Source organism: Dromiciops gliroides, chromosome 3, assembly GCF_019393635.1.
Source record: "Dromiciops gliroides isolate mDroGli1 chromosome 3, mDroGli1.pri, whole genome shotgun sequence".
Lineage (NCBI taxonomy): Eukaryota > Metazoa > Chordata > Mammalia > Microbiotheria > Microbiotheriidae > Dromiciops > Dromiciops gliroides.
This window is the reverse complement of record NC_057863.1, coordinates 617,895,368-617,906,144: the sequence shown is the minus strand read 5'-3', so window position 1 is coordinate 617,906,144 and position 10,777 is coordinate 617,895,368. Positions and strand designations below refer to the sequence as shown.

Sequence of the window (10,777 nt, the reverse complement as noted above, 5' to 3'; positions counted from 1 at the left end):
TAGTGAATAATCGATAAAAGGCTGGTCAGCAATCAACTCTGGTTAACAATGAGAGAATGAAAATTATAGTGAGAAGTGGAGCTATTCTAATGAGGGGCTAGGGGAAATATGACTTTTGATTATGTCACTCTTACTCCCAAACCACCCCCACCTTAGGGTAATCTAGACAAAGGATCTACAACCTTCCTCTTCTCCCAAGCCTGAGCAGGATACAAAGGGCTGGAATTCACTTAGATCAGATTTTTTTTACTCTTTAATCAAAACGAAGCTTCTCCACTTGAGTGAGGTCTGAACAAGATTGAGGAGAATGTCAAATCGGATCTCATCATCAGCTCTGTTATTCAGAGGCAGATTTGACCCCCCCTTCCCCCCTTAGAGAATGAAGAAATAGGAAGGTTAAAAACAAGGGGGGGGGCAGCTAGGTGGTGAAGTAGATAAAGCATCAGCCCTGGATTCAGGAGGACCTGAGTTCAAGTCCAGCCTCAGACACTTGACACTAGCTGTGTGACCCTGGGCAAGTCACTTAACCCCCATTGCCCCAGAAAAAGAAATACAAAAGAACCCAACAACAACAACAACAACCAAAACAAAAAACCCCTGGATCCCCCAATAGTAATTGGTTCTTAATATAACTGAGAAAAGACCATTTCTCTCACCCCCAAGTTCACTTCTGCATGTGCTCATGGATGAGTCACTTATTTTCTTTTCAGAATCCAATGTCTTGATTGTGGGGTAGATTCTTTCCTGGGCTGGGTCAGGCAAGCCTGGCTTCCCCCTTTTCTTGGTTGCTGGGGCTCCCTGACTCTGCACTCGGTACTTAGACTTCTGATTGATTACTCTTCCATCCTTTTGAAGCTCACAAGGATCATGAAGAATATACTCTATAGAGAAATGGAGACTGAAAAACAGTCAATAAACATTTTTAAAAAAAAATTTTATTTTTTTGGTGAGGCAATTGGGGTTAAGTGACTTGCCTAGGGTCACACAGCTAGTAAGTGTCAAGTGTCTGAGGCCAGATTTGAACTCAGGTACTCCTGACTCCAGGGCCGGTGCTCTATCCACTATGCCACCTAGCTGCCCCCAATAAACATTTATTAAGCACCATCTATACACCAGGCATTATGCTAAGTGCTGGAGATACAAATATAGGCAAAAGACTGTCCCTACCCTCAAGGGAGCTTCCAGTCCGATGGGGGAGACAACATGCAAACAAATAAATACTAAGCAAACAATGTACAGGATAAATAGGAATTAGTCCACAGAGGGGAGGCATTAGAATTAAGGGAATAGGGAAAGACCTCCTGTGGAAGGTGAGATTTTAGCTTGGACTTGAAAGAAGCCAGGATGTGGAGAGGAGGAGGGAGAGTGTTCCAGACCTGGTGGATGGCCAGCTAATTATTATTGCTTTTATAGCTAACATTTATATAGTGCCTTAAGGCTCCCAAAGCACTTGACACATATTTAATTTTATCCTCAAAATCACCCTGAATGTTGGGTGCTATTATTACCCCCATTTTACAGATGAGAAAACTGAGACAGAAGTTAAGCGCCTTGCCAAGAGTTATATAGCTTTTAGGGGTCAAATTTGAGCTCAGGTCTTCTTGACTCCAGGTCCATCACTCTATCCACTGCAGCAATTATCTGTCTCTGAGGTGACAAAAAGCCTTGTGGGGGTCCCAGGATGTAAATGTTTTAGACCTATTAACTCAAATCATACAGAAGTACATATATGTATTTGTCAGGCTGGTTCCCATCTTCCTTCTTTCCAAGAAAAGCATTTCTCTGCATATGCCGAATCCTTTGTCCGAGGCAGCATCTCTTACTTCTTTCTCTCAAATTATGACTTAATCCAGGGCCAGGGTAAGAGAGGGAAGGATGGCAAAGACTTTCTGGTGATCTTCAAGGCTCTTTCTATTACTGAGAACCATCTGGACTGTTCAAGTGAAATACTATTTGTAAATTGCTTAGCACAGTGCTTTAGTAGGTGTTTAATAAATGCTTGTTCTCCCTCCTCTTCCTTGCTAGCCCAATTCCAATGGGCAAGAAGCAGATCCATAGAGCTGTCTATTTTTCTTGTTGTTGAGTCATTTTAGTCTTGTCATCCCTTTGTGACCCCATTTGGAGTTTTCTTGGCAAAGCTACTAGAATAGTTTGCTATTTTCCCCTCCAGCTCATTTTATGGATGAGGAAACAGAGGCAAACAGGGTGAAGGGACTTGTCCAGGGTCACACAGCTAGTAAGTGTCTGAGGCTGGATTTGAACTCAGATCCTCCTGACTCCAGGGCTGGTGCTCTAACCACTGCTCCACCTAGCCACCCCTACTCATCATCTTCTGATGTCAGGTATTTTCACTGGCTGTCCCTCATATCTGGAACTCCCTCCTTCTTCATCTTTACCTCCTTTCTTCCCAGGCTTTCTTCAAGTCTCAACTACAGTTCCACCTTTCGCTTTTCCTGATCTCTCTGAGACTACCCCCAATTTATCCTGTCTCTGTGATGTCCTGTAGATAGTTCTTTGCCTGTTGCCTTCTCCCATTAGATTGTGAGCTCCTTGAGGGTAGGGATCATTTTTGCCTCTCTTTGTCTTCCCAGTGCTTAGCACAGTGCCTGGCAAATGTAACTTGATGACGGCCTGTGTTGGTCCTGGGGTTACAGATACTTTGGGACTGCCCATCCGGGAATGATAAGCTGAGAGGCCCCAGCAGAGGTTGGGGACACAGTTGGAGGTGGAGTGTCTCATGCAGGACAGCTGTAACCTTTTTTTGCCCTTGAGTTTTTGCTATTTTAAATAAACGATCTTCTGGTTGCTTTTGTTCTCAACAGAACTTCAGGGATCGTTTAGCCTGAAAAAGAAAAGACAAGATGTAGGGGGAGGTTGCATCCATAGATTTTTCTTTTTCTCTTAAATAATTCTAAGCAGTATTTCATCGAGTCCTGGCTGAAATTCAGCACCTGGCCAGCATGGTTTTTAACTGACTGTGGTGACCCTTTGCCTGTAGGTATGATTAAGGGAAAAGAAACCACAAAATCCCCAAATGGAAAAGATCATAAGCCAATGGGGATTACAATGCTGTAGTGCCCCAGGTTTCTTATGGTGCACCCACAAAGCGGCTCATGGGGCCCACATGTGTCTGTCATATTTCACAGTTATCTGCCTGCCAGCTGGATGGTTTTTACAGCTCTGACCCTCTGGCGCTGTTGATCCCATTAGTCATGGGCGCTGGGCCAAGTGTCTGCCTCGTGAAGTGTCCAAAGAAAGAGATGAGCTCATTCCTGGGCTTCTCCCAAGCCCGATGCAGTGTGGGAGCTCTGATACTTGCAGGCTCGGACAAATGGCCTGCTTTGCAGTCAGTCCAGATCTCCAGAGGCCACCAATTGAATTTCTTCCTTCTCTCCCTTCAGCTGAAATGTGTTAAAACATGACATCGTGTTGGGTGAGATTTCTTTTCCTATTCTTCTTTTTATTGATGTCACCATCCTATCACAAAGGAGAACAGTTAAACCACTCCTAGAATATGCAATACTTCATGCCCATGGTCCCCACCCTTCCACTGAGAGGGGAAGAAACTAGCTTCATTATGAGTCATCTGGGGCTGATTTTGGGGACTGCCTTTAAGCCGAACATCTTGCCTTCTGAAACAAAGTTGAGAAGAAGGTGACAGAATCCATACCTATCCCTCAGCCAAGATATACTCTATAGAGTGCACTCCTTCTTCATCTCTGCCTTTGGAATTCTTAGCCTCTCTAAGTGTCAACTCCTATAAGAAGCCTTATCTACAATGGATAGAGCACCTGGCCTGGAGTCAGGAAAACCTGAGTTCAAATTTGACCTCAGCTACTTATGATCCTGGTCAAGTGATATAACCTCTGTTTGTCTCAGTTTCCTCTTTTGTAAGAGAGGGATTAAAATAGCAACTACTTCTCAGGGTTGTTGAAGAGGATCAAATGAGATAATATTTATAAAGTGCTTTGAAGTGCAAAGTACTTTAACTTTATTAACTTTAAACTTTAAAGTGCTACAAGTTTAATGTACACTAGTTTTAAAGTATTATATAAACTTTAAAGTACTATATAAATGATAGCTAGCTTCATTATGAGTCCTCTGGGGCTGATTTTGGGGACTGCCTTTAAGCCGAACATCTTGCCTTCTGAAACAAAGTGCTATGTAAATGATAGCTAGATATTATCATCCAAGAAATATCCTGGATAGAAGAGTAGAAAGAGTATTGGAGTCAGGAAGAGTCATCTTAATGAGTTCAAATCCGGCCTCAGACACTAGATTTGTGACCCTGCGCAAGTCGCTTCACCCTCTTTGCCTCAGTTTTCTCATCTGTAAAATGAGCTGGAGAAGGAAATGCCGACCTACCCCAGGATCTTTGCTAAGGAAACCCCTAATAGGCTCATTAATATCCATTGTTATTGTTGAGTTGTCATGACACAACTAAAACAAGTCAACAATAACAATGGACATTAATTGGCATTAATTGATACTGGGGCAGTAATGACTGGTGAGAAATACAGTGAGGGACCACACTAGAATGAGGATTTAGACTGCTAGCAGTAACTGAAGAATCATTTTCATCATCATTTATATAGTGCCAGACACTATGATAAAGACTTTAGGGGCAGCTAGGTGGCCCACTGGATCAAAACCGGCCCTGGATTCAGGAGTATCTGAGTTCAAATTCGGCCTCAGACACTTGACACTTACTAGCTGTGTGACCCTGGACAAGTCACTTAACCCTCATTGCCCCACAAAAAAAAAGACTTTACAACCCTTGAAGGCGATGTAGCCAGCTGTACTGTGGGGCTTTGACCTGCTTTTGGAAAGTATGTTTAGGGGCAGCTAGGTGGTGCAGTGGATAAAGCACCGGCCCTGGATTCAGGAGGACCTGAGTTCAAATTCGGTCTCAGACACTTGACACTTATTAGCTGTGTGACCCTGGGCGAGTCACTTGACCCCAATTGCCTCACTAAAAAAAAAAGAGCATGGGAAAGTACGTTTAGAACTTCTTATATTCCCATCATCCAATAGAGTGCCTTGCACATGACAGGTACTTAATAAATGCCTTTTGGGGAAGGAAAGAGGGGCACCTCCCATGGTTTTTTCCATCATCTTTCCCCCCTTTTCTCATTCTAACAGCCACTTCCACCACTTAATTGTGCCTCAAACACATGCGCATTTATTTTGTCAATCTCAACTTGAAAATAAAAATGTCATCTCAGTCTGAAGAGCATTTGTGAGAACCTGACTTACCGCCAGGGGGAAGGGTTATTGGTATCAATGGGCTCAGCACTCCCTGTCATCACATTAGTCCTCCAGCTCAAGGAGATTAAGAGAGCTGAGTCCAGTGGGAACTAAGTCATCTGCTGCTGTCTCTTCCCTTTATTTCTGGACTCCAGAGAGTCGATGTTGCTATAGTGTGTGGTAGGTTTTGGCAGTCTCATCTCCTGCCCCACTGACTCACAGCTTCCTGGGGAAAATAACCAGACTAAATCCTTATCTATCTTTTTAATTTTTTCTTGAATTCAGGCATCATTTGTTAAGCACTTAACATATACAATGTGCTTGGTTAGGTCTGGGAGATATAAAAGTGAAAATGGACACAGTCCCTGTGATCAGAGGTTATGGTCTGTTGGGAGGGATAGATGTGTGTATAAATAAATAGATTAGGGGCAGCTAGGTGGCGCAGTGGATAGAGCACCGGCCCTGGAGTCAGGAGGACCTAAGTTCATCCGGCCTCAGACACTTGACAACTTACTAGCTGTGTGACCCTGGGCAAGTCACTTAACCCCAATTGCCTCACTAAAAAAACCCCCAAAAACCAAAAACCAAAATAAATAGATTAAAAGGTAGAATGTGATGAGGCAAAGGAGAGATGTAGATGAAGAGATCCAGGAAACTTTATAGGAGGGAGAGAACACTTTCATCTTCAGGGACAGGAAGGGCTTCATGGAAGAGGTATTATCTGAACTGGGCTTTGAAAGAAAAGGATTCCCAAGGGTGGAGATGTGGAGGGAGAATATCCTAAGTGGGGGTGATGGCTCAAGCAAATGCATGAATGTGGGTAAGTGAAGGAGATCAGAGATTGGCTAGCAAGGTCAGAACATAGAGTGTGTAGAGGTAAGTAGCATGAAATAAAACTAAAAAAGGTAGGTAGGTTGGAGATTAAATGTCAGACCAATATAATCAGATTTAAATCTCTTGGCAACAGGGAATCATTGATGTTTTTGTTTGTTTGTTTTTTGTGTGCAAGGAAGAGACACGCTTTGAACAAAAGAGGTCATAGAACAGAGCCCTGGGGAGAGACATGCATTATTAGGGGACAGGAGGAAAATGATGAACAAAGAAATGAGAAATTATCCAGAAGAAGGGGTATTCTCAGCAATGTCAAAGCCTGCAGAGGGGTCACAGAGGATGAGGATTGAGAAAAACCCATTCATTGTATTTGGTGATTAAAGAGATCACTAGTGACCTCGGAGAGAGCAGGTGTTTTTTGTTTTTGTTTTTGTTGCAGGGCAGTGGGGGTTAAGTGACTTGCCCAGGGTCACACAGCTAGTAAGTGTCAAGTGTCTGAGGCCGGATTTGAACTCAGGTACTCCTGCATCCAGGGCCAGTGCTTTATTCCCTGCACCACCTAGCCACACCAGAGAGCAGTTTCAATAAGACATTTAAGTCAAAAGTTGTTGAAAAGCCATAAAGAGTGAAGCATGAAGAAGTAGAGACAGCATAGATTTCTCATTCTACCAGTTTAGTCTCACTGTCTTCTACACAAAGCACACACCCTTATACCCACAATATTTCAGAACCCTCATCCCTATGCATCAACATCCCAGTTTAAGTGGCTCAGCAATGCCTCCTTGGATCATAGAGGGAGACAGCTGTTACAGAGAGGTTTAAATGAGCTCGCTGTGTACTATCTTGTTGGGCCACAAGGTGGTGCCAAAAGCACAAAAACACCTGAGTCGGTTTCAGTCTGAACATTCCAAGGATTGGTTGCTTTCCTTGGCCATTCTTTTCACATGTGGATTTGCCTTTGATTCCTGGGCTCAGTGTAGTCTAAGAAATGGAAAAAGAATGTTGATCAATTATGAAGATATGGGGGACGGCTAGATAGCACAGTGGATAAAGCACCGGCCCTGGATTCAGGAGTACCTGAGTTCAAATCCGGCCTCAGACACTTGACACTTACTAGCTGTGTGACCCTGGGCAAGTCACTTAACCCCCATTGCCCCACAAAAAAAAAAATTATGAAGATATGACCTCTACTTTTTATATCTGGTTCCCACCCCTTAGGAGTATTACTCTTCCTTCCTTCCTCTTTCTTTCTTTCTTTCTTTCTTTCTTTCTTTCTTTCTTTCTTTCTTTCTTTCTTTCTTTCTTTCTTCCTTTTTTCCTTCCTTCCTTCCTTCTTTCCTTCCTTCCTTCCTTAATTTCTTTCTTTCTTTCTTTCTTTCTTTCTTTCTTTCTTTCTTTCTTTCTTTCTTTCTTTCTTTCTTTCTTTCTTTCTTTCTTTCTTTCTTTCTTTCTTCCTTCCTTCCTTCGTTCCTTCGTTCCTTTCTTTCTTTCTTTCTTTCTTTCTTTCCTCCTTGTCCTCCTCCTAGTCCTTCTTCTTCTTCTCCTCCTTCTCTCTCTCTCTTCTCCCTCCATCTCTGTTTCTTCTCTCTTCTTTCTGTTTCTTTTTGTTCTATTTTATTTTTTAATTAGCATAAATCTAATCTACCTCCTTTTGTTCCCTCCAGTCCTAATTGAAAAAAAAAAACCCTTTCTATAAGGAAGTGAATAGCATGTTTCACCAGGTCATTGTGCTGATCAAATTCTCTGTCCACTTCGCACTGCACTAATAGATTTAGACACTATGTTGTGATCTCATAGTTCTTTTTTTTTCTTTAAAATTTTTTTTCAATTTTTACAGGGCAATGAGGGTTAAGTGACTTGCCCAGGGTCACACAGCTGATCTCATAGTTCTTAATGAAATAAAATACAAACTTTACTTCTTTGCATTTTTAGATTTGCACCAGATTCTTTGGACTGATGAGGAAAAAACCTAAAGCCAGGCAGGTGTTCTTTGCCTTTTTGAGGAAGGGAAGGGAAGGGAAAGGAAGGGGCCCTTGGTCAGGGTCTGGTGAAGCGTATGGACCCCTTCTCAGAATTATGTGGTTTTAAAAAAATTAATAAAGTATTTTATTTTTTTCCGTTTATGTTATGTTTATTTTTTTCCGTTACATGTAAAGATAGTTCTCAACCTTTGTTTATACAAGCTTTACAATTTCAGATTTTTCTCCCTCCCTCCCCTCCCTCCCCTCCCTCCCCCCTCCCCTAGACAGCAGGTAATCTGATATAGGTTATATATATATATATATATATATATATATATATATACACATAATAACATTAATCCTATTTCTGCATTAGTCATGTTATAAGAGAAAAAAACCCAGAGCAATGATGGAAAACCTCAAAATAGAAAAAAAAAACAACAGCATCAAAAACAAAAGAAATAGTATGGTTCATTTAGCATCTATACTCCGCAGTTCTTTTTTTTTTCCCCTGGATTTGGAGATCCTCTTCCATCATGAGTTCCCTGGAACTCTTCTGTGCCATTGCATTGGTGAGAAGAATATAGTCCATCACCGTAGATCAACACTCAATGTTGATGTTACTGTGTAACATCTAGTTCTGCTCATCTCACTCATCATCAGCCCATGCAAGACCCTCCAGGTTTCTCTGAACTCCTCCTGCTCATTGTTTCTTATAGCACAATAGTATTCAGAATTATGTTTTTAAATAAATAAAATAAAATAAAATACAAAGGGTTATAAAGGAAGCCAAAAGTTAGTGAAAATAAAGACTTTTTTTCTCTCCAAGTTCATAAACCCCCTGAAATGGGTGATTCATGGACCCCACATTAAGAACTCCAACCTTAAGCCATAGGTACATAGGCAGATAGCTGTTTGCATAATGTATCTCCTATCAGAATATGAGCTCCCTGAGGGCAGTGACTGTTGTCCTCTTTCTTTTTATCCATTAGTGTTTAGTACTGGGCAGAGTAAATAGTAAGCCCTCATTAATTTTGTTAGCTAGTATATATATATATATATATATATTCATATAAATGTATATATCTATCTCTCTATACTATATCATTTTAAAGTTTGCAAAGCACTTTACAAATATCATTTCATTTTATCCTCACAACAACCCTAGGAGGCAAGTGCTATTATTATCCCCATTTTACAGATGAGAAAATTGTGTCAGACAGAGGTGAAGTGACTTACCCTTAGGTCAAGTAGCTGGTACAAGTCTGAGGCAAGATTTGAAACTAGGTCTTCCTGACTCCAGATCCAGTGCTCTATCCATTGCCTAGCTGCCTCTATTGGATTGGCTATGCATCTGAGGCTTGTAACAAGGAAAGGAGAAAGGAGCATTCAAGACCCTTCCCCTTCTCTCATCTCAGGCTCATGGATTGAAAGTGGGGCACAGCTCTGCTTCTCCAGATAGAGAGCCTGAGAGGCCCAATAGTTGTCTTAACAGCTGTTGAGCCTTAAATGATTCTGGGACTTCAAGGGAAGGTTCTCCTAAGTTACCAGTGATTTTTTTTTTTTTTTGCGGGGCAATGAGGGTTAAGTTGACTTGCCCAGGGTCACACAGTGAGTAAGTGTCAAGTGTTTGAGGCCAGATTTGAATTCAGGTCCTCCTGAATCCAGGCCGTTGCTTTATCCACCTAGCTGCCCCACCAATGATCTTTTAATTGCTAAGTCTAATGGTCTTGGTCTCTGTTTCTTGACCTCTCTGCAGACCTTGACATGATTAACACCCTTTTCTCCTTGGTATTTTCTTTTCTTTCTAGGTTCTGTTCATACAGCTCTTTCTTTCCTGGTCCTTCTCTTACCTGTCTGACTTAGTCTTCTTTTGCTCATCTTCTTCCAGGGCACTAACAGTGGCTGTCCCCTGAGGCTGTCCTCGGCCCCCTTCCCTTCTTCCTCTACGCTGCTTCACTGGCCGATCTCATCAGCGCCTTTGGTCTCAACCATCATCTCTATGCTGATGATTCTCGAATCTCTTTGTCCAGCCCTAACCTCTCTGCTGGACCAGGTGATTCTGCAGGTCCTTTCTAGCCCCATGACCTAGGATTCTATGGGTTTCCTAAGTCTTCCCCACTAGGCTAAGACATCTTTAAGCATTTTTTGTACAAGCCAGAATTCGCTAGGACTTGGCAACTCCATTAAAACTCAGGGTAGCCTTTGAAAACCTCCCATCAGAGTTCTGACACATACATCAAATACCAATTTTGCCATAGGCAAAATGTACTATGGCAAGATTAGACTTTTTCAAATATATGTAGAGTCTAAAGTGACTCTTTGAGTGGGTTAGAAGCAGGGTTAAGTGGAGATAGACCTCACACCCTGGGGTCTCCAATTATAGCAGTAGCCTGGATGGATCTCCTGGAGCCAGGAGTCATCAAGTGCCATAGCCCCAGATGAGGCAGTATTCCTTCAGGCTAAAACCCAGCTGCTGGGTTTTAGGAAGCTGTTCAGACCCCTTAGGTCAGTTGTCATGCCCTCCCCCCACCCTTCTGCAGAGCCACAGAGCTCTTCAGAACAGCCTCCCCTTAGCGACACTGCCACATGCTTCTTGACCCCGATCTGGCTAATGTCCCAGTCTAGAAGAAGGGACCGGCACATCAGCATGCTCTTGAGTTAGCAGCCGATTTCATCGTGTGTGTGTGTGCTTGTGGATGGGTGAGGATATGTCATGGTCTATATGGGCATTCACA

General features: G+C 42.4%; 1 protein-coding gene across 1 annotated transcript in view; it reads right to left on the bottom strand.

The window, feature by feature from the left end:
* Positions 1 to 8,710: 8,710 nt before the first annotated feature.
* PADI2 (peptidyl arginine deiminase 2) overlaps positions 8,711 to 10,777 on the bottom strand; it is a 69,514-nt gene continuing 67,447 nt past the window's right edge. Inside the window, exon 16 of the mRNA XM_043993292.1 lies at positions 8,711 to 8,751. Within this exon, the coding sequence (XP_043849227.1) occupies positions 8,743 to 8,751 (9 nt within the window). The 3' untranslated portion in view covers positions 8,711 to 8,742. The remainder of the gene's footprint in view (positions 8,752 to 10,777) is intronic.